Raw genomic sequence first — 25,844 nt, 5'->3', positions numbered from 1 at the left:
TAGAATCCAATCACGGAAGAGGGATTATGAGTGCAATCCTCGTATAAACCAACTGCCATGATGAAATGCAGACACACACACCCATGTACATCACTGTGCTTGAAGGTGAAGCTGGGAGATCCATATCATGTCCTGTCATTCATACAACTTTACACGAAAGCACACTTTCTTCAGATTAATTGATATATAATGACCCTATTTATTTAAGAAAATACGTCATGGCCTCTGCTAATGCATAGAAATTGCAGAACACACACGTAAGCTGTGTGTGTGTGTGTGTGTGTGTGTATACATACATATTTGTATATGTATGTATATACATATATATATACATACACATGTATATATGTATATATGTGTGTGTGTGTGTGTGTGTGTATATATATATATATATATATATATATATATATATATATATATGGAGAGAGAGAGAGAGAGACAGAGAAACATATTTAGCTATTTAACTCCCATGTATAGACTGCACAAAGACGAGGTGTCGGTTGCACAGGATGAGGTAACAGTAGCCAGAGGTGAAAGAACATTTAACTTGTGTTCAAATTAGTCATTTAAACTTCCTTTATTCCCCAGGCCTTGATATGCGTCCAGACCAGGCCAGGAGAACTCGTTCTGGTCAGACGGCGGGAAATTCCACCACATGGAATGGTGTTGGTGGTCTCCGCTCTACTGCAGCTGGGGAGCCCACACAGCGAACACCCACTCCTCCCACTAATGAATGCGCCCACCCACGCAGGACCCTCCTGCCCTCCCCATTTCCTTTCCTCCCCCTCCCTCCCCATGCTGCCCCCTTCCACAAGCCACGTGGCCACCAACTGCCTTCCTTATGACCGCCCAAGGATTCATTTCAGGAGCGAAATTTGTTAAATTATAAATTGCCAGCATCTGCCTCAATAATGAACGAAATCAATGACCCTCTGGAGGAATCCCCTGGGCAACTCCTAGGAGGTGCCAGAAGGAAATACTCACCCCTCCCACTCCCTCTTGCTCTTCGCCTCCAGGACCCTTCCCGTGTGAGGGTGTGCATATGGGCAGGGCACGCCAAACCCCAGAGGTGGGTCCCTCTGAATCTAGCTTATTTGTTTTTCCTTGTAAGAATGCTAATCAAAGCAAAACTTCAACCCAACAAACAAACAAACAAAATACCCTCGAGTTGGCTATTTGCACATGGGGTGGCCAAGGAAGGCAGCCTGAAGGGTTCCTTTATGACCAGAGGTGATTTTTGAAAGGAGACAGCAATGGCTGCTTTATGAGGAAGTGGCAACACAGTCACCTCGTTATCCTCACCACGGTGGTGGTCCAGGGACCACCCGGGAGCCTCCATCATGATAACAGCTTGGACTGAGGTCTTCTTCCAGGGAACCAGTTGTCCTGAGTTGGGTCACAGCTGTCTTCCTCCAAAAGAACGGGCCTGTGTTCCCAACTGAATAGACACACAGCCCAACTGCCACCTCAGTAACTTCTGTTTCTGAGCAGAGGAATTATAACTCGCATTCCTACTCTTTTTACGTATTGCGTTAGCTTTCACCTCAGAGCATGAGGCTAAATGAGAAGTGGGGGCCATGCCCGTCGCCTTGCAAAGGTTGGGCCTCCAGACTGGGGCCACCATGTGACATGGGGGCTGAGGGCTGGGAGGGAGGAAGAAGAGAAGGAAATAAGCGCCTTGTGATTGAAGTGGCTTGAAATAATAAATACACACACTCTCTTTTAAACATGGCTCGCCACATCCTGGAGAATCTGGAAAAATGCTCCACCTCACCTCCCCAACACCCTCCTCCCACCCTCACCCCCCAACAGCAGTTGGCTTTCATGACGCTCTGAGAGAAAGCACTGGGCCTTTGATAGTAAGGGGCTTGTTAGTTCTGGGCTAACAGCCCTCCCAGGCCGCTTTGAATCCTTTCAAACAGGTTTCTATTTTAGGTCAAGGAAGTTCATAAAAGTAAAGACTGGAGGTGGTAGGAGGGGGAAAGGCGAGGGAGAGAAAACAGCAGTTGGGGGACAGTGTGTCATCAGGCATTCAGCGACCTCTGCGGGATCCATTGGACTTGGAGGACATGCCCTACCCTGGGTGTTGGGGAGCAGATGATGGAAGGTGGCTTTGAGCCCCTGAAGGACACCTCACCTCTTCTGGAACCCCCAGCCAAAGCTTGGGCAAAACTGCCCCTGTACACAGAAGAAGACACTTGAAAACCCACAGGCCTCCTTATGCTGAACATGATTAGCTGTCACTAGCGCTGGTTCCGCCACCTGCCAGAAGAGGGCAGCACATGCTTCTATAATACACTAAAAGCTGGGTGGCTGGGTCCAAAGGGCGGACACTGGAGAATTTGAGGAGGATTCATGAAATTAACACCAGCCGCAGCCATAGCTATAACGCATTGGTGCCTCCTGTGTGCCAAGGATTGTCCTAAGTGCTTTAATGCATTAATTCATGTAATTAACATGACAATGCTACAAGAAAGAGCCCTATTATAACCTCCATCCTAGAGATAAGGAGGTATAGAAATTAGGAGAACTTGCTATTATAACCTGGGACTGCCTAAAACAGAGCTCAGCAAATTACAGGGATCAAATGCAGCCCACTGCCTATTTTTGCACTGCCCTCAAGCTAACAATGGTTTCTATGTGTTTGGACGGTTGGAAAGAAGTTCAAAGAAGAAGAATATTGCCTGACACCTAAAAATGATGGGAAATTCAAATTTAAGGACAGTGGTCCACAAATGAAGTTTTCTTGGAACACAGCCACATTCACTTGCTTACGTTCTGTCAGTGGCTGCTTTATCGTTCCAGAAGAGGTGAGCAGTTGTGAGAGCCTGTATAGCCCGCCAAATCCAAAATATTTACTACCTGGCCCTTTATAGAAAAAGTTTGCCAATCCCTGACCTAAGAGGTAAGTGCTACCTGTTTCCAGGCATGCGAGACAGACGGCAGAACTGACACTTTACTGGATATGGAGTTAGGACAGCCATCCCAAAGGGATCTGGAATATTGACCTAGATTCACTTTCTTTCCAACATGGTGGCTCAAGGTCAAGCAGAAGGGAGGGTCTGACATTTCACTGCATAGCCTCTAAGGAAGTAATAGAATGACCGATTTAGAAAGGGCTATGGGAATCGCCTACCGTATTTCATCGAGACTAAGATGTACTTTTTTTCCCCACACTTGACATCTTTGTAATCAGACTGTATCCTACAATCAAAATACTATAGTTTATGTGAAAGAACTGAAAGCAGTTTTTGTTTCTTAGTGGTACTTAAAATAATAGTGTCTTCCAATAGATGACACCTTAGATGAGGCAGTTCCTACTTCCAAAGGTCCAGCCTCTTTTTGTACCCTCCCATTGATGGGACACTCACTTCTTTAGTTGGTGGCCCATTCTACAGATTTCATTGTAAACGTCTTACTATTGAGCTGAAGTCTGTAAGCCTCAATTTCTTGTACATCAAATGGGGATGGTCTTGTTTCACATATTTACCTAAAGGGTCTTACAGATTTTATTAAGAGGGAGTGAGGGCTGTATGCTGGGAGGAAGGCACTTTGCCCAGTGGGGTAGGAAGAGCAGAGCAGGCTGCAGGGGCAGTCGGTGTGTCGGTGTGGTTTAGCCAGGCAAGCTGCGAGGTGGAAGAACAGGAATGAGCTTGCGTGGACGCAAACCAAGAACATGGCAGGGAAGGAAAGGTTGCCAGCACCACAAAAGGGTTCGTTTTCCATCAGTATCATCCAGGAGCATGGCGCACAGCAGCGGGGGGTGCCCTCTTCGAAGAGAGAAAACAGGAGCAATTTGAAGATTTGGGCATGAATGGAGGAAGAAGACAAGAAAGGGGCAAGGAATGCCAGCTGTAGCTGGTTTGCCCATGCTGCCTTTCGTGCAGGCTCTGGGGGGGATGAAGTGAACAGAGAAGGGCAGCATGAGAGTAACTGGTATTGTGATAGTAACCACATTATAATCCTTCAGCCACGTTTCCATCAAGCAGGCATGATCAACCCAATAATCAGATGAGCCTACTGAGGTTTCTTGAATACCCCAAGAATCTTCTTTGGGATACATGGCCGTGATTATCAATTTTCTCAGAATAAACCCAAGTAGCACACTGCTGGCTTCCAAGTCCCAGGAAGTGACGCTGCCGATGTGAGCCTTAGGGAAGAGGAAATCTTGGCCCTTATTCAGAAACAGAACCACGACTGCTCAGAGAATTTTGTGGCTCAGGGCAACCCATTTGTTCCAGCAAAGGATCTGGGGCTGGAAGATGGTAGGAACTGTGATACATTCCCCTTCCTTCCATAGTGGCAGCCAGGTTTGGCCTTGGACTGGGGAGGATGGAGGAGCAGAGGGCTAAGTGCCAACCAGGTGCTTTTCATTTGGGGACATGTGTCCTGGATTTTCTGGGACGGTACCAATTTCTTATAATTTGATTACTTTCAATGAAGGCAATTTGTTAGACATCTGATTTTCAGTATGGAAAACATGGCCACTGCACTTATAATGAAGGGTAAAGACAACTTAATCTGAGTATGTGACTTGTCCTCCAAACACAGCATCACAGGTAACCAAGGAACATTTGTTTATTTAGAGGACTTTATTTAGAAAATTAGAACTATCTTACTGGGGCAAACACTTTAGGAGGAGTATGTTAGGACATCCCAGTGTCTTCCATAAGTGGAAAGGGGCACATCTTTGCCAACACAGCATGGCGGCCAGTCAGTCACGATGAAAAGAGATGGGCAGAGTAGGCAGGCTGCCCTGAATCTTGGAAACGACAAAGAAGAGCAGGGAAGTTGGTGACATAAGCCTGAGGCTACAGGGAGGTCTCATGGGTCTTTAAGAGAAGATGGGGAGAAGAAAAGAAGACAATGGATTTCCAGTGTAGAGAGGGCACAAGCGAAGACCAGAAAGGAGGGGAGGGGTGCAGGGTGAAGGCGGTACCTACAGGGAAAAGACAGACAGAAGTTATATCAGCAGGAAGCTAGCGCGCTTGGAGTCTACCAGCAACAGAAAGGGAAGTCACAGAGGGAAAGGCCAAAGAAAATGAAACTAACAGCTTTTCCGTGCCTACGACAGAAACCCCCAAATCAGGAATATGTGTTATTTTCCTAGGAGGTTGGTTTGTTTTTCTCTTCTGGGAGAACAAAACTGTAGCTGACCAGGGGTCCCTTTTGGTTTTATCTGCTAGGTTTAGAGCCAGATTTGTGGTCTGCCATTTGTGTCAAGCATTGAGGCTCTGGGAGCTGCTTTCACTGTTTTAGTGCACCCGGAGCTCCGTTTTATGGGCCCCCCTTGTTTTCCTTTCTCACTTATTTCTAGTGTATGTTGTTTTGCTGTGCTTTATGTATCCCTGTGAGTGGCTGTAAAGTCTTTCTAGAGCAAGTGGAGTATAAATTTTAAAATAGAAAGAAGTCCCACAAGGCAGAAGAATACAGAGGCGGAAATGAGAGCAGAAGCTAGACATGAAGAGCGAAGAGATGAGAGAATTCCATGGAAACCCTGAAAGAGCAAAATCATCCAAATTGGGAAAAATGCCACATAGCACAGAAATACGTGGTACCAGCAGCCTGTATGTGTGTTAGATGTGTATAAAAAAATGGATATGAAAATGTAGTGAGGAAAAGACATAAGGCTACATAGGATATATGGATTAGATCAAAGATTGGGTTTGGGACTTTTTAGACCTCTGAGTCGGTGAAAGAGAGCATGTGCATAAGGATGATGGATGGAAGGTATGCATGTGAACAGAGTAGGAAAAACATGGGATTCTTCTCTCAGTCTACAGGCATAGACATCTCCACTTTTTCTCCAACCAAAAAGAAAACGGGAAAAGCACATAAGAGTATGATACTTGTGCCAAAACTGAGATGGTAGGAATATTAAGTGCGTCGGGGGGAAATGTGATAGGGCTGGAAGAAATTTAAAAGGGACTTTAAAAATAGTGACTAAGAAAGGGCAGAGAACTACAGATGCACATTAGGCCCACTTGTTAATTGCCTGGAATCTGCAGTATGTACAAAACCAGTAGAGTTGATAGGACTGAGGTATAAGGAAAAAGAGAAACTGCGACAAAGTAAAATATAGTATTGTATGCCCGGATTAGGGTAAGTTGCTAAAATGAATTTCTTGAAAGCCAAAGGGTTTGGCAGAGATTTTTAGAGTCTGTTCAAATTGCAGTTTGAGGGTAAGACATGCAAAACATAAGATGGATATTCAGAGAGAGACACTCAGAATGTTTTACGATATGACAGACAGTGGGGGTGACATGTTAAAGTCGGGTGTAAAATAAACCCCTCAAGGGAAGGGATAAATCCGAAGAGCCACACTGATGTCCCCATGGCAGAGTGACAAAGCAAGTGTGCCGTACAGGAGGGAGGAGATGCAGAACTGCTGAGTCTGGGTGCCGGCTGCCGGGTCTGGGGTCACTTGGGGTCTGTGTGCCATGGTGACATCTCACAGGAAGGTGAAAGGAGCAGTGCCAGGAGGTGAGGGTTTTTAACTGGGATACTTGCAGAGAGAGACGGGAGGATGTGAGACATGGAGGCCACCAAACTACCGTTGTACTCCGCTGTGTGGCCGAGCCGCATGGGCAGAGGCAGGATGCAGAGTGAGAACAGAGCTGATTCCGGTTTAGACAGGCGCGTAACCAGAGGTGCTGAAGGTGGGATGGACAAAGCTGGCACCCTCCCCCCAATCCTTCTGCTTCAGAATGCTAGAGGCCTTCAGTACCAAACAAATGACATAACTTTTACCTGCTAGATTGAAAAAGGAATGCAGGGGCCAGAGCAGGGACTCCTACAACCAAATCTAAATACAGTGCCGCTCTCTCCAGTCTCAAAGGCATCCCTTCAGGACCATGGTTGAACCCTCCAGATCAGTGCCTATTCCCTATGGTCTCCCCCTGCCAGGGAGAGGGGCTCGTGCTTCCTCAGTCAGCTTGGACTTTCTCAGGTGGTGTAGGATCTGAGTGATAGGCTGAGGTGGGCGGGCAGAACAGTCAGAGGACACAACAGAAAATGTCTCCTACCGCCTTCTGTGCCGTGTTTTATACAGCAGGTCACTCTTTCCTTCCTTCCTTCCTTCCTTCCTTCCTTCCTTCCTTCCTTCCTTCCTTCCTTCCTTCTTTCCTCCCTCCCTCCCTCCCTCCCTCCCTCCCTCTTTCCTTCCTTCCTTCCTTCCTTTCTTCCTTCCTTCCTTCCTTCCTTCTTTCCTCCCTCCCTCCCTCCCTCCCTCTTTCCTTCCTTCCTTCCTTCCTTCCTTCCTTCCTTCCTTCCTTCCTTCCTTCCTTCCTTCCTTCTTTCCTCCCTCCCTCCCTCCCTCTTTCCTTCCTTCCTTCCTTCCTTCCTTCCTTCCTTCCTTCCTTCCTCGCTTCCTTCCTTCCTCCCTCCCTCCCTCTTTCCCTCCCTCCCTCCCTCCCTCCCTCCTTCCTTCCTTTTTTAAAGCTTTCCTTCCTCATCTTCATGACCCTACCCATCCTCCCCAACCCCCTGCCTTCCTCCTCACTGGCTATTGAATATTACAATTTTAGGAGTTTTTTTCCTTTCTTAAAATGTGTATACCTTTTTTGGCACCCCCAGTATATCCTCAAGCTACACTTTTATCCCAGAACTCTCTGCTGAGGTATAACTGTGTGCCCCTACATAACAGCTCAGAGCAACAGCTGACATTTGAACACAGCGGTGGGCACGGCTCCAAGCATACTTATTAGATGTGTACAGTTATTACCCCATTTCACAGACAGAGAAATCGAGGCACACAGAGTTGATATAACTGGCCTAGTGTCACAAGGCCAACAAGAGGTTAATTTGACGTCCGAACCTAACAGTGGGCTTCAGAGCCTGTGAGTTTAATCACCACACAACTGCCTGCCTCTGCCACGGATACTCAGCATGTCCACAAACAAAGTCCTGTTTTTCTGCCACACCAGAGGGAGTGGTGGGGGAATCTCAAGTGACAAGAAAGTGAGACCATGGAGCATCTTACTAAATGTGGAGTCTTGAGACTTTGCCAAGAAAAAAAATCCACGCTATGTTTAAGTGAAGCGAAAAACAAGTTTGAACAGGAAGCATGAAGGGTGTGGGGGTGGAATCCAGTCATGGCAGACCAAGGGGACCCAGCTCTGGCAGTTACAGAAGATGGAGGCAGTGCAGTGACAGACAATAGAACAGCCATGACCTCGGTTTCAAACGCAGCAATACTGAGGTCTAACAGCCAGGCCCAGGCCACTGACTCTCTCTGATACATCCGAGAGAAAAAAAACGCACCAATGAAGTGGGAAACAAAGTGAAACAAGCAGAAAAGAGATTAAATAGGTGGGAGATTTGAAAGTGCTGGTTGAGGGGGGGAGTAAGAGCAGTTCCCGATGCCAATATTTGTGTTTGTCTCATTTGTACAATGGTAACAATAATTGAAGTGAGCATTTAACGAGCCTTTGTTACACTATGTGTCAGGTGCTGCGCTGAAGGATTTACAAGCATTGACTTATAAAACAAATGAATTTGCATTACAAACCTTGAGTAGGCTACGAATTGCCTCACGTGTCAGGGGAAGAAATTGAAGGTATTATGAAGTATATTTTACAGCTACTAAAACAGAGGCTCGGAGAGAATTAGGTCTCTCGGGCAAAGTTGTCCAGCTAGAAGTGGCAGGTCTGGAATCCAGCCAGGCCTGTTTATATGCTTTACTGCCACAATCGGTTCATCGCAGACAATGGTCTTGTGTCATTTGTCTTGACATCTCTAGAAAGAACCTAACACGGTGCCTAGCACACAAGAAATGCCCCAATTTAAACCTTAGCTCAGACTTGTAGCCGCCTCCACACAATTTGTGTTTGTTGAATAAATAAAAAATGACTGAATGGACACACTAACGGACAACACTCTTGTGTGGTAAGTGTGGACGGTTCCCCGGGATAGGGTCTGGGTGTGGGGGGCTGAGGACTTCAGAGGTTTTTGTGGAATGGCAGGGAGATTTTAAATGGTGGTTCCTGTACCCACCATGGGCGTGGAGAGACCATCCACCCTGCAGAACCATGGTGCTGGGTTTTTCATGCTCTGATCTTGAGAGGGCAGGAAAAGTCGATGACGGCGGCCAGTGTATGTATGGGGAGGGGGACATTAGGTGGCGAGATGGTGGAAAGGAAGGGAGGACTCTGCTCAAGAGAAAAAAAAACAACAAAACTGAAAACACAAAAGGGATAATCTGAGGAAAGGGCATTGGAGAAATAGATGCAAAGCTAAAGATCCAAAGGGAAAAATGGGAGCGTCGTGCAGGAAGGAATGCCAAAGGAAGTCTGGGTTCGAATGCATTGCCTTTGCAGAGACCTGTGAGAGGCTGCCCCCAACCCCCCACTAAAAAGCTCCAACGGAGCACAGAGGCTGTGGATTGTCTCAAGGGGAAGTGGGGACATGGCTGAGTGGGGTGGGGCCATGGCAGAGCTCTGTGCAGAGGCCACCAAGCCTTGGCCTCTAGTTTCTGAATCTAAGAGCATTTGGACCCTGTTGACCATAACTGGCGGGTATGGGGTTGGGGGAAAGAAAAGGGAAGGGGAAGGGAGGGAAGTGGGCAAACTAGAGTTAGAACGAAGGAAGAACGCGTTGTCTTGTTAAAAGGCAGGAGAGGAGAAGCTTCAAGGTCTGTGATCCGGAGGATAGGTTTGGGGAAAGCAGAAATGTGGGAGCTTTGAAATGTGCAAATGAGTTAGGGGGGCAAAACTCATCATGGAGAAAAACAGGGTGAAACAGAAGAAGCGGAAACAATGAAAGTTGGAGTGCTCTGAGTTTATAAGAAATTGATACGCAACATTCAGTGGAAACTGTAGCTTCGGCTTTGGGGACAGGAGAACTGTTAAGTATGGATAATATGGAAATACCATTTATAACTTGAAAAATCTGGAAGGCTCAGATGAGATAAACTTTCTGAGGGTGCTTTGACAAATACGAAGGAAGATATTTGTGGCTGAGAGGAAAGAACACTGGATACGGAATCTGAAAATTAGAGTTGAGAGCCAGCTCTACGGGGACTGGGGGGAGGTGAGGACAAGTCCCCAGTCCCCTCATTTGCTTACGAGTCCTCAGCCAGGAAAGTGGCAGTAATTGCCCTTTCACTTGCTGGCTAGGAGGGGCTGCCACAACAAAGTACCACAAACTGGGTGGCTGAAAACAACGGAAATCCATTCTCTCACAGTTTTAGAGTCCAGACATCCAAAATCAAAGTGTCAGCAGGCCCGCGTTCCCTCCCCGGTCTCTAGAAGCGAAACCTCTCTGGCCTCTTCAGCTTCTGGAAGCCCCGAGGGGTCCTTAGCTGCATCCCTCCAATCTCTGTGCTGTTGTCACAAGCCGTCTCCCCTATGGCTCTGTGTCTTCTCTTCTTATAAGGACACTGGTCATTGGATTTAGAGACCACAGTAAATCCAGGGTGATTTCATCTCGAGACCCTTAACTAAGGACATCTGCAAAGACCCTATTTTCAACTAAGGCCACGTTCTGAGGTCCTGGGTGGACATGGATTTGTGATGGATCCTACTCAACCCACCACAGGATCCAAATGCAATGAAGCAAGGTCACTGGATAGTTTAACGATTTTTTCCTCATCCTTCTTCTTCTGGTCCCTAAAAGGCCACTTTCCTTCTAGTGCCTCCGCACACAACTGTGATGGCTGCCAAGATAAAATCCAGTCTCCCAGGTTGGCATGGCAGGCTTTGGTCACTGCTGCTAGTCTCCATTGCTAGCCTTTTCCCACTCTCCTCACAGCATCCACCCTATGTTTCCAGCCAGCTGAATCCCCTTTACCCTTTATGACCTAGCTGAAACTCCTTCAAGAAGTGTTCTCAAAGGCCCTGAAGGTGACCTCTTCCTGCTCTGAACAACTTCAGCAGAAAGTATTTTACCCTTTCTCGTGGCAGTTAACAGGTCTTCAGACTCCCTTTGATTAAGCCATCATTTATCTCTCGTTGGATATTTTCTGCGTGTGAATTTAAGCCTTTTTTTCCTGCATCAGCCAGGACTCGAAGAACGGGAATGTCAATTTCTGGTTCTTTTTCTAGAATTTAGTTCTGTGCCGGGCACAATCCAGGTCCTCTGTATCTGTTACTGACTTATTTACTTCCCACTCCGCCAACTCTGTGTCTGCAAAATTGTTCTCTTTCACTTCACGCATGGCTGCCTTTCCTGATGACCTTGGGCTGAAGAGACACCTTTCTCTTCCGGAATCCTGGAACATCTAGCATATACCATCTTATTTCGGCCCATTGTATGTTTATCTGTTAGTCATTCATTCATTCATTCACAAAGATTCATGAGGTGCTAAGCTGTTTGGCTCTGCGCTGGGCTCCAGGCTCCCTGTACGGCTGTCTCATTCTCCCACTTAGAGGGCAAGCAAACTTTTTCGTCCTTCTTCCTTTTCTTCACTAGGGCCTAACAGTGCTTCAAGTGTTGTACATGCTCAGTGTGGTGGTTCTACTCAAATCTCTGTAGCTAATTCTTAAACGACGATGCCAAATGTGGGACTAAAAGTGCTGTGAGCTTAAACGAGGCACTCAAAGCCCTCTGAGAAGATGCCACAAGAGAACCAAACCCTGAGCTCTGGAGCCAAAGCCAGGTGGAGGAAGAGACAGGCTTTGAGAAGTGGCTTCCCCAGCACCCTCTGTACTTGTAATAGGGAGAACACAGAGGGCCGGGCTCCGCCCTCAGCATTCATCACCTTGGTGACTGCACTGTCCCACCATGACCTCTGGATGACCCCCTGAGAAGTCCATCAGGGACCAGAAGGAAGCTGGAATTCCTGAATGTTCCAATCAGGAATTCCTGAGAACATGGGCAGGGTTGAGAACTGGGGACAAATGGACTGTAGTACACGCAGGAGGGACCCTTTTGTGCAGGGCAGTATGTTGTACACTGAAGCAGGCTCAGAACACACACCGCATCCCACCCTCCAATTCAGCGAAAAGGCCTGTTGTCCTTTACTCCTGCACAGCCAAAATGCAGTCAAGAGGGATGTGGGTGAAAGAATAACAAGCCGCATTGCTTCCAGGTGCTTCTCTGCCCTCAGTATCTGAGATGCCCTAGACAGGGGACAGCACTTCTGGGGGCTCTTGGTGACAGGGAGTCACTCACCAGCATTGTTCTGCTGCTTTGTGTTTTTGATGTAGGCGGAGAACTTGGAGAAGATGTCAATGCCTGCTGTGTTAGATTCCCGGTGTTTCGCAGCCAGTCTGGGGTACCTGGAATGGACGACGCGGTGTGAGATCTGCAAGAACTTGGGGTATCTTTAAAGGAGAGTCTATTCCCATCACGACAAGCAGCACTCCTGTTTCTAGCTGGATCTACACATCTTTTGGGGTTTTTACACCCCATCTTATAGAGAAGGAGGTGAGCTCTCAGCCCTTGTTCACTGATAGAGGAAAACAGAGGCCAGTGAGGTGAGGAGAGCTACCTGGGGGACCCAGTCTGTGGACAGGGAACCAGGACACAATTCAGAGGGCCCAGGATGTGTCCCCTTCCTGGGACCACTAACAGTGATGATCCAATGAAAAGGTCCTAATCAAAATTCTGAACAGGCTTGCCTCTGGAGCAGGTGACATTTCCCCAACCCACATTAAAATAACTGCCCGCTGCCAGGCCTGTGATTGTATCCTGGCTGCATGGAGCTAATTCATGGAGCAAAGAGATACCAGGCACCTTGGCACTGAGGGCTCAGAACCATTTCTCGAAAGGAAGGGTAGCCATGGTCCTCTCCTGAAAGACCCTTTGCACACTCCTCATTTGGGTGCAGACCCAGCCCCACTCCCTTGCACATTCTTTCATTCTGAAGCCAGAACAACAGAAAAAGGAGAACTGGGGTTAGAACTGCTTAGCACTGAGATGATAGTCCTTGACCCTGAATGAGGTAAATTTGCTTGTGTGGGAATCCAGGGCTTTGACCCGATGAGCAGCATCCAAATGAGCATTTCTAATTTTTTAAAACTATTATTTCATAAACATTGCGTCGGTGTGGTCAGGCAGGGGTGGGAGGAGATGGAGAGCCACTGCTTGGTTATCATTATGATCAATTATGTGGACCTTTGTGATCTCAGGGTGAGTGGCTGTCAACTGTGAGCTGTTTGGTTGCTTTATGCTTAAAAAGCAAAATGCTTTTTTTTCTTATTTAATGTTCTAAATAATTTGAACGAAAAAACCTTTAACACTTATTTGTTGTGCTTGAATATTTTTGCTCCCCAACTGGCCCATTAGCTAAGACTCTCCACTCTTGGGCCACGTCAGGTGGCTGTTTAATTTCAGATATTGCCTTTGGACAAGGCCTCAGGAAGTTACTGGGTCCAGCCGTCTGAGATCAGGCAGATACAGTAGACATTATTGCCCTCGTTTTACAGGGAAAGCAACTGCGGACCAGAGAAGTTAAAGGACTACTTAAGAGCCCACGGATAATAAATAGTGGAGGGAACACGAGAACCTGTTTTCCCACCACTGGAGCCGTGTTTTTCCCACTCGGCTAACAGCAGTTAGCAGTTAGCAGTTAGCAGTTAGCAGCAGTTAGCAGCAAAGGCTAACTGGTATTGAATGCTTACCATTCAATAGAGTGTTCCAGGCACTCTTCTAACCCCTTTACATGTACTCATCATTTACTCCTCCCAATTCTGTTGGTCTACTGTTATTAGCCTCATTTTCCACACGAGAAAATGAGGCATAGAGAAGTTAAGCAGTTTGTCTAAAGTCACATGACTAGGTAGCAGAGCCAGAATTCCAACAGGCAGTTTCACTTTGAAGCTCCGTTCTTAAGTTTCATGTTGTGTGGCCTCTCACTGACTGTTGTTTTACCCTCAAAGCTCCCAAACCCTTGCTGGAGATTGGCTGAGCACCGTGGATAAACTCTCTCCATCCAGCAGCAGGGGGGATGTCCTGCACAGCTTCTGCACACATGTCATTCCGAGTGTACTAGGAATTATCAAATTCACCTGCTCTGACTGGGGACACAAAGCAGGGTTGCCTGCAAGATGCTAGGTCATCTTCCAAGAGCTGGGAATTTAGGATCATCCTTCCCTATTTTGGCCTTCTCACAAAGAATCTGGCATGCTCTTAGAACTGATTGCCTTAAATTATTATCAATATATAAAGCAAGTGTTCTTTATTTTTGTTTGAGAAGGCAGCAATGTAAAGAGAGAAGGGCCCAGAAAATGCATTTTAATTTGGGTTTGTCGGTTTTTTGTTTCTTTGTTTGTTTTTGTTTTGCTTTATGCCATCTTTTGAACAGACTTCCACTAATCTGACCATTTCTTCATGGTCACCGTGGGCCAAACACGGTAGGTGGTACCAAATCCAAGATGGATGACAAACAGCTGACTGGGGAAACCATGGTGGTGCCATCCTGTTTTCTAAGCGCTTTACTGTGTAGCATAATGTCCCATTTGAAGTTCATCCTTGTGGGAAGCAGGTCTTCAAATATTAATCTCATAGGTTTTGGTAACTGGATTTGGGAAGGGTACTGTACAGGACATTAAGTGCATTTATTTGAGGTCCATATTTACACTATATTTTAAATATGCAATAAGTGGGCTACAGAGTACGTTTTCTTTCTCCAAAAGGCTAGCAAATAGTGTTTCAGTCATAGAAATATCTTTGAAGTCACACTGTGATGTGGTCTGGTGATGGTCAAGGAAATGATGAATTTCTCTAACTCAGAGGTTATCAATCTAGGACGCTGGGTCAAATTCAGCCTGACATCTGTTTATGTACTTCCCAGGAGCTAAGAACAGTTTTTATACTTTTAAATGATTGGAACAAAATCTAAAGAGGCATATTATCTTGCGATGTGTGAAAAGAACATGAAATTTAAATTTCAGCATTCATAAATAAAATGTTATTGGAACACAGCCATGTCCGTTCATTTACATAGTATCTATGGTTGCTTTCGCTCTACAAAAGTGGAGTTGTGACAGAGACGCCATGGCCCACAAAGACAAACATACTATCTGACTCTTTAAAGAAAAGTTTGCCAATCTCTGCTGCGACTAATGAAAATTTCTCTCCAGTCTGTTTTTAAGATATTATTTCAAATGCATTCATCTTAGACATGCACCAAAGCTTTATTTTGGGAAGTAAAACAGTTGCCCTGTCATCAAAGAAAATGTTTTAATATATAGTATCAAAATATACATATATCATATATGATATATCATATGTATCATATATATCACATATAAAATCATATATATCATATATGTCCTATATATAAAATCACATATATCCATATATCCATATATACACACACACATATACACATATATACATGTATATATGTATATGTGTGTATATATGTGTATATATACGTGTGTGTATATATGTGTATATATATGTGCATATATATGTGTGTGTGTGTATATATATATATATATATGATTGCATGTGGAAGTGGTCTGATTGGCTTAGAGTACCAATTGACTTCTCATTGACAATCCAAGGACCACCATGCTACTGAACAAAAGACCCCACGCAATTAAATGAACGTGCAGTAAGTACCTGCCAGGGGCTACACCCTTTCCCTGGCGTTGGGGATACACCGGAGGAAAAAGATACACCTCCTGTCCGCCTGGAGTGCTTTTGCTGATTCTGAGGACTCTCCTGGCAGCTTCCTTTTTCTAATGAGTTGAAAAGTGGAAGGACTTCCCCATTTTTCTTTCTCCCTTATTCCATTATTTCTTTCTCCATTTTTCTTTCTCCATTATGCTCACCAAACCCTCACTCAAGAAGCGGTTTCGTGCTTCTGACTCTTCTGATCCTTGACTGTGCCTTGCCTTGTCCTGTCTCTGCTAGTTACGCAAATGATCCTTGGAAGTGGGTGGGGTCTCGTTTATTCAATAAAAGACACCCATTGGGATCTGTGGTGTTAAGACCTAAGCTCACCCATTGTCCTTATGATTGCAATGGGGAGCAGGCACAAAAGAGGCGCTGATCTCTTTTTCTAACTCTCCAAGCTGCCATTTAACGAGCTTACTCTATGTCAGGCACTAGGCCAAGTAGTATCATCTTCTACAATAGAGATCAACATTATGGTCATCATTTTATAGATGTGAGAATTAAAGGGTAGAGTGGTTTTAAGTAACTTACCTGCAGCAGAGACCATTCACGCTCACCAAATATCCATGTGATTCTCTGCATTTCCCAGTTTCTCCCTCTCAGTTAGGTTGGGGTCATTGCCTGCTAGTTGACTGACTACATGACATGCCACGTGAGTAAACTTTATCAGTTCACCCACTCCTCACTGAATTTTTATCACAGCATTTATCCACTAGGATTATTTTAAATAACACACAGCTCTGCAAAAGCACTTTGAAAAACTTGCGGAATTGCAGAACTTCTGCTGAAAGGCAGCTTAGAAACCATGTAGTATCCATCCTCATGGTAGAGATGAAGAAATGAGGAGTGTCTGAGCAGGAGACAGGCTTGCCCAAGATCTAGACAAACACTGAAGAAAGGTGGCCAGAATTAGGTATTCTGACTCTGAGTTCTGAATCCTATTAACTCTGGCCATTCCAAGGAGATGAAAGGTAAGGGCCAGCATGTCTCAACACTAATCCCAATGCTTCCCTGCTGAGCGTTAACTGGGTCAGTCTAAGGGAAGGGATGGAAGTTAGTCTCATTTAGAGACTACTTGAGACTTCCTGGATTCCTCATTTTGACACCAAATGCTTTGTGGGACCAAATGTGATTTTTAAAGAAAATTGTTGGAGTGTTTGTATGTGGTTTTTTCCTTTAAAAAATAAAGCTAAGGGGGAAAAAGGCTCCCACAATTTCTTGGCTCTCTGGCAGCTTTTACAAACAGTGGTGTGATGAGAAACACATGCTGACCAGCACTTGGTGAACAGTGATGGGGGTTTTGCTGCCCCCTAGAGAACAAGAAGGTCAGGCGGTGCTCCTCCAGGGACCTCAGGACTCAGGCCACCCAACCTTTCATCCTGAGTCAGTGGGAAGCCAGCAGAGGCTGGCGGCTTTTTATGGAAAGAACAGTGGGTCTCCCTTTGTGGTACTGAGGCACTGGCTTGGTGATATTTACCGGGAGGTAACTGTGGCACCTGCCCCAGTCTGATCCGTATGAAGGTATCTCAGGGACACAGCTGGGATGGTGCGTGGTCTCACCACTAGGGCCCCCATTTGAAAGGCCTTCTGAATTTGTGCATTTTAATAGTTCCAAGGTTCTGTTACCCAGGTGTGGTGGATTGTTGGGCCACTGATGTGGCAGGAGTGCACTTAGTAAAACTTCCCGACACACAACTGTCGTCCAGAAAAGGACCCAGACTAGAGGAAGCAGAGCTCAAGGCAGGGAAAGCGGGCACTCGGGGAGGCAAGAAGGGAACATCTGCATCTAACGCTTCTCACCTCTGAGTCATGGACACTTTAGAATCTGATGAAACCATCACTGCCTTAGTCTCCAGTCTGTCCTCCTATTTCACCATCACTGCCTCAGCTCTCCTGTCTGTCTTGCCCGGACCTTTTGGCTCCTTCTAATGGATTCTCTCCCTCCAGCTCTTCCATCCTCTGCCTTCCTCATCTTCCCCCAAACCCTGAAGTAAGCCTGAAACCTGAGTCTCCAGCACCTTTGCTTAGCACTTTCCTATAACGACCCTCCAAGGATCAAGTCTGTTCATGTCTTACTCTGTATGTGACATTATTTCTCTACTTTTTAAAACAACTTTTGTGGATGTGTAATCCGCGATTTCAATAATATAGCATCGTGCACAAGGCTAGCTTCCAGCTCCTTTTAGAACTCATCTTCCTCTCCGGACTCCTATCCGCCATCAGGAGTAGCTTATTTATCTGGCATGACACTATATCCCTCTGGTCTGTCCCCTCCCTGTGCTCATTTTGAGAAAAGGAGTTGTTTTCAGTCAGTTTCTTCATGTTTAATTATGAGCTCAGATCAGGACTGGTCAGATTCACGACTTGTATTCACACCTTGGTGTGGTTCTCTCTCTCCCGGCTTATTTTCGTCTCACCAGCCTTACAGCTCTTGTTATGAAATGAGGGCGCCTTCGGCCTCACTTGAGTGTCTTCCAGGCCAAGTGCACTACACAGAGGACGCCTTCAGGGGCATGGAGAGGTGGCGACCTTCCCAGTGCTCCTAAAGTCAGTCCGCTTAGGAGGGAGCGATCTGCTGCCCGTGACAGGAGTACCTGCTCTTGGAGTTAGGCTTAGGGAAGCACTTTGGAGATTGTCAGCCCTTTGGGGATAGGGAGGGATGTCCCAGACTCTCTCTTTAAAAAGAGGGTCTTACGCTCTGAAGCAACAAGGCTCCTTCGCTGATCTGCCTCCTCAAAAGTGAACACTGTGCTTTTTCAGTTCCAACATGGACCCCCTCCCGGATGTGTTATCTCTGGAAATACGCAGCTCATTACTTTTGAGGGGTCAACGTCTCCTCCAGGAACTCCTCGATCTTGTTGACGTCCGTCTTCACCTCCCCGTTGAAGGTCAGGAAGGGCGGGTGAGTGCCAGGGGCTAGGTTGTGTAGGTCTGCTGGCTTCCTGTAGAGAGAGCAAGATGCAGATGGGAGCGCACACCAGGGCACTTCACATTCAGGCGAACCTGGACTTACCGTAAATTAGACTCCCAAGCTGTCCAACGTGCCTGTCAGCAAAACCAGACTTACGGTGTGGGGTGTAGGGTAGGGGAGGTTGGAGAAGGTTCTGAAGGGATGTGGTGAGACACAGGAAGTCCTTCTAGGGGAAGCCCGCAAGAGAGGAGCAACTCAAGAAGAAAGAGTTAAGTGCCATTAAAAAAAAGGAGAGTAATGACAGGTGACGAAATTCGTGCCAACTTCTCAATACCGAGAACAGAGATTGGACTTTGCTTTCAAAAGTTCCTTCACCCATTAGCTGAACAAAAATGCACTAAAACAGAGTTCCACACTTCTCCTATTATTGAATTCCATCACGGTACTTTTACACTACGGGATATATTCTGTGTTGTTAAGGGTAGGTGCAGCAGGAAGGAAAGAGACCTTGTGTTTGACATGGGGCCTGCTCATGCTCCCACTAGCAGGTCAGAATGCAGGAGCAAAAATGGAGCCAAGTGAGGGAAAGAAGGGTGGGCAGGATGAGGGAAACAGGGAGGGAGAGGGTCGCACTGAGAAAAGAGTGAGGAAGAGGAGGAATAATGGTGGAGACTTATGAGCAGGGCTGGGCCATCAAATTCACTCCAAATGCTCTCTCTCTCTCTCTCTCTCTCTCTCTCTCTCTCTCTCTCTCTCTCTCTGTCTCTCTATCTCTGTCTCTCTCTCTCTCTCTCTCTCTCTCTCTCAGAATGCAATGCTTCTTGTGGGAGTCAGGAGTGGCAAACATTCGAAGGAGGAACTGAAAAAAAGTAAACCACAGGAGGAGTCTGTAATGAAACAAATTCCTGAAGTAATCTGTTTGGGAGGGGAAGAGAAGAATTTCAATTACGGTGGTACTCCCAATGTCATTCCCTCCAACACACACATTGTCCAGCAGCATTCTGGGGCACTTGGAACTCCTTAGACAATTGAGACTGAAAGTATTTTAAAAATCTAATTGACTTAGTCCCTTTTGTTTACTTTGTGTGTGTCCCTCCTTTCAGACAGTGAAAGAACATTCTTTTACCTTTTCCCATTTCTTAGAGCTGACACAAGGCAGCAATGCTTGGGAGGGGAAATCTATACTGATTTTATTTTTCAGCAATTACCTCTCAGTGGCTTAAAGATACAAAAATGATTATTTGTTTCTGTGGCCTGAGAGAACAGACGCCTCTTGGAGTCTGGCCCCCTTAGAAAGTACTGCCCACGGCTGCTGAAGCTCGGCTGGACACTGCCGGGGGGAGGCTGGTCTGTCGTGGCCCTACCTCTTTGCTGGTCCTCTTCAGCAAGTATGGTTGAGACAATGTACTTGGCATTTAACTCCATATCCCCAAGTCGAATTTATGGATAATTTAATGTGTCTCAGTCCTCCTTCCCTGACCGATTGCTAGCTCCTTGAGGGCAGGAATGAGGCTGAGAATAGCCAACATGGATGGCACTCTAGCTGTGAGCCAGGCCTAGTACTGCATGCAAATGCCTTACATGGCCTGCTCCCTAACTCCTCACGATAACCCTGCCAACAAGGCACTACATTGTCCAGATGAGGAAACTGAGGCTCAGAAAAGTGAAGTAACGTGTTCAAGGTCACTCAGCCTATAAATGGCAGTGCCAGGATAAGAAATCCGTTTTCTCAGAAACTATTAAAGTTCCTTGTAAACAAATATCCTTTAAGTCTTTAATAGATGTTTTTCTCTTCTTCAAGGAGAACGTTTCCTCATTTATAAAACTGAAGTTGTGATACTTGGCTGTGTACCACACAAGGTGTTTGGCAGGATCGGGTGTGATAACAGATAGGGACAGGCAATGTAAGAATCAGAGGAATGCTGGGCTGGCTCCCTCTCCTAGTCTGAGCTCCAGCAACACGCAAGTCCATGTATTGACAATAATCCAAAGACCTCCCCTTCTCCATGGAAGAAAGCTACTCTTTCAAACTGTATGCAAGTTGCCTGCTCTCTTTAGTTGTCACAGACAATAATTTCAGAGCAGATGCATGTTCGTTTATTTGACAGATATTAGCTGAGGGCCTGAAGGAATCAGCTGCTAGGGCAGATACAAGGAAACTTAAAACATGACCCGGGCCTCTCCCTGAGGGACGTAAGGTCTCATTCAAAAGACAAAACAAACTTCATAACTGATGTGTTCTGAAGAGCATGGAATTTGAACCAAGAAAACCGGGTGGTTTAGAAGCAGCCCCTCCAATTCGAGATGGGCATATTGGGCGAGTCATTCAAATGTGTCTGTCTCAGTTTCCTTGCATAAAATGAAAAAGTAAGACCTCCCTCATGGGGTCATATGTTATGCAATTTTTTTTTTTAATGGGAAAGCACTCACCAGTCATAAAGTGGTGGGACTGTAGACACCATAACTTTGCAAAATATTAAATGATGATGCCAGGCAATAGGGACAAGAGGTGCTGGGTGGGTTTGGAGGGATAGATGCATCTGAGTGTGGAGAGGTAGGAGGGGGCAGCTTCCCAGGGGAGGGGGCTGAAGGTGGATGGGGCAGTGGGACCATCTGTCCATTCATGAAGCTGGGGACAGCCTCTGCGAGACAGAAGGAGCATCCTAGCCACAGGCTGGAGGCTGGAGGGAACAATGGCAGCGGAAGGCAGTCCAACCTGACAGAGGCCGATTAGTCACAGACAAGTGTTGGGAGAGCAGGTTGGGAAGAACTGAGGAAAGGACAAAGGAGAGCTGCAGATGAGGTTATTCCACAGGCAATAAGAAGGGTCCGAAGGTGTTCTGAGCAGGGGGAGCTACATAATTAAAGGATCATTTTTAGGAAGAATAACCTTATGACAATATAAAGGATGGATGACAGAGGGAGGGAGAGAATGAAGGAGGGAGGGAGGGAGAGCGAGCCTGGAAAGACCTGGAAGGATAAAGGCCGGTTGGAAACACAAACAAACAATCCAGCCCGCAGCAGTGAGACTTGAACCAGGTGTGGCCTGTGAGACTGGAGAAGAGAATTTGGAGGTAAGAGACAGCGCAGCGGGAAAATGCCCTGGCCTGGTGACTGATTGACAGCATAGGTGGCAAAAGAAGGGAGCTGGAAACGTTTCAGAGCTTAGCAATGGAAGAACAAAGGAACTCCGGAGGGGAGCCCAACTCAAAGGAAAAATGACAGATACAGTTTTTAACATATAGATTTTAAAGTGATAATAGAATATGCAAGAGGAAATATCTAGAAGATGGAAGGATTCTTGATATAGGATAATTTACATAAAGGTTAACTGGGAGAACATGCTAAGCTCACCAGGGAAGGAGATAAACAGGCAGGGAATAAGTTCCCAGCTATTCCACATTTAAAGGATAGGCGGTAGAAAGGATTCAAAAAACAAGACTGAAAGGAGTATGGCTCCTGATAGTGAACAATGCCTGATATTTTTAGCAAGCATTAAAATTTCATTTTGAAAAAGGAACACTAATAACTCTGCATCCTGCCTGTAATCCAGAGCTCTCACACTAAGGAATTGTAAACATAGGAACAGAGCAGGGGAATGGTCAGATCCCAATTCCCTGGAAACTCAGACTCTTGCCCCTCAAGTCCTACAAGGGTCTCCCAGGACGGGGGCTCTAAAACTACTGCAATGGCTAACTCCTAGATTTTAAGAGGTCCATGCCCATTTCTGTGACAGACACTCTCAACACCGTATCCAATGTCCATTCCCTTTTTCATTGCTATTCAACCTTCTTTATCTGGGCAGCGAAGTGTTCAGCCCCAAGTGAGTTACTGGGTTTTGCAGCCTTTCTTGTACGTAGGGGTCTGCCAATAAGGTATGAGAGGAGGCTGCTGGGAGACATGGGAAGGCTTTCATCCTCCCCCACAGAAGGTTCTCTGTTCCCGCAGCTAAACATACATTCATACAATGTCCTTTACCTTTTCAGATCCACAGTGGTGACATTGAACACGACTCCTTTCAGCCAGAGGATCATAAAGAGACGCTGGGAGAAGGGACAGTTGCCAATGCTTTCCCCATCGATTCCAGCCTAGAAAGAAGAGAACCAGAGTCCTGAGTTTGCATGTGCATATTAGCAGGAAGGAATATAGGATGATAACAACCAAACAACGGTTTGAAGAGAACGACTAAGACCATGTCCCAGCCTAACGTCAAACGACATTTGCCCTATACTACTTACCCTTGTCTGCCTACTGTCTGTATTGAGCCCAGGGTAAGGGCTCAATAAATGAAGGCTGAACTGAATTTGAGTTTCCAGCATGGAGATTATGTACAGTCACAACTTTCAGAAACTGTAGAACCCAAGCATCTCAGGGTAAAAAGGGACCTTCAATATCACATGGTCTAACAGCAATGATATTGGACCAACTGCTATACCCCCAAGTAATTATCTAGTCTGTGCTTGAATATCTCCATTAATCAGTACTTTATAGCTTCCAAAGCGGTCCATTCTGAGGACAGTTCTAACAATCAGAAATGCTTTTCTTTGGATAGACTTAACCCAAATAGGTTCCTCTGGAGTTTACCCTCTTCCACCCTTTGGTCCTTGCTCTGGAAGGATGCCATGAGTACAAATACCACAGACTTGGACCCTATGTCCCTGTATCTCATCGGCAGCAGCCTCAAGACTAATCAATACCCCACTGAGTTCTGCCTAGTAGTTGACATTCAGTGTCGATAAACCAGTCATTTTACACGATCCTTTTAGAGAACTAATACATATTGACTATCAATTTGTGTGCAAGGCACCAGAGAAAATTGCACAGGGGATAAAAAACTGCATTTACTCAAGTAGTTTCTATCCTTCCGTGGGGTGGGCAGGAGATAGGTAGGACCCATAGATAACAACAACCGATAGCATTGCCAAGGACTTGCCTACTTCTGCTCATTACATTTCCCCTTCTCAGTACCCTCCTCAGAATGGCATGTTTTAGGTTTTTGTTTTTTTGAACATCCAAAAGGCAAGTCTGTCTTTACTTCTGAGTGGGTGGCAGAGACATAAATTTTATAAAGAATTCATTTTCAGCAAACACACCAACACAGAGAAAGGTTGCGGAAGTGATTTCTGTATAATTTATTTCTACTTGAATGGTTTATTGTCCCCCGACATGGTACTTACAAGGAGAAATCACCCACTCACTCTAGTTTGCTGTTGGCTCCCCTAGAAACCATGAACCCATTTGGTGGCCTGGGCACCCAGCTCCACTGACAGGGAGGCTTTGGGACGGGAGCCCCCCTTGCTTACTTGCAAAGCTGCAAACAATCCAACCAACATACTGGAATGGGGGCTTACGAAGATTTTCTTTTCTTTTCTTTTTTTTTTGGAAAGAAACGGAGAGAAAAAAATGTATTCCCAAGCTCAACACATTATTTCCCCCTTGAGGTTTGTTTTGCTGTGGCCTTTAAATAGAGAGGGAGTGATGCCTTCTTTCATACATGAGAGGCTAATTGTGTGCTTATTTCTGTCTTGCAAATCACTCCCAGTAGAGGCTCAGGTTTATAATGGAAAACTGGAGCCTTTGACAGTGTTGGTTGTAGGTAATCGCTATGAAATTACAGTTATTTTACCTCTCTCTTAACTACACCAAGAGCCGCATCCCTATTCAGTTCTCACTTTTCCTCAGTTCTGGAAACAGACCCACCCCTGAGTAGCTGAGACGCCGTGGGCTCCATTATACAAAATCTGAAAGGTGGGAGGGCACAATGTGGGTGCCGCACCTGCCCAGAGAGCTAAAGTTACCGAGAAAGCCACACTCACACAGGCAACTATTAATTTAATAATAGCTTGGAGCTAACTTGAGTTTATGATGTCAGTTCCCTAAATACTCACTCAACAGGTACCTGGTTCTTGGCCCTTTAAGACATCGTGACAAAAGAACTTTTTCCCCAGAGTCGGTTTTAATGTAAGTGACAAGCAGAGAATTAAAGAACAAAAGCCATATTCACAGATGGTAATCTGTTTTACCTCGGGGGTAGTGGTGGTAGAGGGGTAATAAAGAAATTGAAGGAGGAACTAGTAAAATATTGGAATTCTTATTAGCTGGACAAAAAAATCATATAATAATAGGGTTAATAATAATAATTAATGTCTATATTGCCAGGCATTGTTCTAAGGGCTTTATGTATATTATTAAGTCACTTATTCCTATGAGAAATGGGATATTATCACCCTTTTACAAATGTGGAAACTGAGGGCATATAACTGGACCAAGGGTCCCAGGATTGAACCCAGGTGATCTGGCTTCAGATCCAGAGCTATGACCTACCAGAGTCTAACCTGAGGACCCAGGTCGGTAATATGTCCATTCAAGGTCACAGAGCTGGGAGGTGATGGTGCCACAAGTGTATGCATACATCCTACCCTTTAGTCCATGAGAATACAGCCATGAGAGGGCTATGGAAGGTGGTGGCTTTCACGGCTCCCCACACTTCCATTATTATCGTAAATTAGGATTCCAGGCCCAGTAAGCAAGAATTGCCAAAGCACCAATAGAAATAATATGCGAGGATCTTCTCACTTCCCTTAATTGTCTTTGCAGCCGTCTTTCAACTTCCTCTTTTTTTCCTTTCCTTTTATTGCGGTTACATCATTTTATATGGGCTCTACCCTCTGAACAAATGTTTAAGTGTAGAGTATGTTTTTGTTGACCAGAGGTACAGTGTGGTAGAGCAGATCTCCAGCGCTTATATATCTTGCCCTAAGTTTCTAATTGAAACTTTATGTCCATTGATTAGTAACTTCCTATTTCCCCCTCCCCCTGCCCCAGCAACCACCATTCCACTCTTTGAGTCTATGACCTTGACTCTTTTAGGAACTTCATATAAATGGAATCATGCAGCAGTTGTCTTTCTGTAACTGACTTATCTCACTTGGCTAATGTCCTCGAGGTTCATCCATGTTTCATATCTTTCAGAATCCCCCCCCCTTTTTTTTAAGGTTCAGCGGTATTCTATTGCGTGTATATACCTCATTTTCTTTATCCATTCATCCATCAGTGGGCATTTAGGCTGTTTCCACATCTTGGCTATTGGAAATAGTGCTGCAGAGCACAGGGGAGTGCTGATGTCTATTCAAGATCCTGATTTCAATTCTTTTGGATAATTACCCAGAAGTGAGACTGATGGACCATATGGTAGTTTAATTTTTAATGTTTTGAGGAACCTCCACACCGTTTTCCATAGTGGCTCCACCAATTGGTATTCCCACCAACAGCAGGGCTCCAATTCCTATACTTCCTCATCAATGTTTGTTGTCATTCACTTTTTTGATAATGACAATCCTGACAGGTATGAGGTGATTTTTCATTA

At 45.6% G+C, this 25,844-nt stretch overlaps 1 protein-coding gene across 2 annotated transcripts in view; it reads right to left on the bottom strand.

Annotated features, from left to right (window-relative positions):
* Positions 1-25,844, bottom strand: part of CLIC5 (chloride intracellular channel 5) — a 158,917-nt gene that overhangs the window by 23,814 nt on the left and 109,259 nt on the right. For both annotated transcript variants that reach the window (XM_081044727.1, XM_081044728.1), the window contains exons 2-4: positions 22,457-22,566; positions 18,384-18,509; positions 12,112-12,218 (exon numbers count right to left, since the gene is read on the bottom strand). In XM_081044727.1, coding sequence (XP_080900853.1) covers positions 12,112-12,218; positions 18,384-18,509; positions 22,457-22,566 — 343 coding nt within the window. The remainder of the gene's footprint in view (positions 1-12,111; positions 12,219-18,383; positions 18,510-22,456; positions 22,567-25,844) is intronic.

Source organism: Rhinolophus hipposideros, assembly GCF_964194185.1.
Source record: "Rhinolophus hipposideros genome assembly, chromosome: 3".
Classification (NCBI taxonomy): Eukaryota; Metazoa; Chordata; class Mammalia; order Chiroptera; family Rhinolophidae; genus Rhinolophus; species Rhinolophus hipposideros.
The sequence above is the reverse complement of the archived record's forward strand: the minus strand, read 5'-3'. Positions and strand labels throughout refer to the sequence as shown.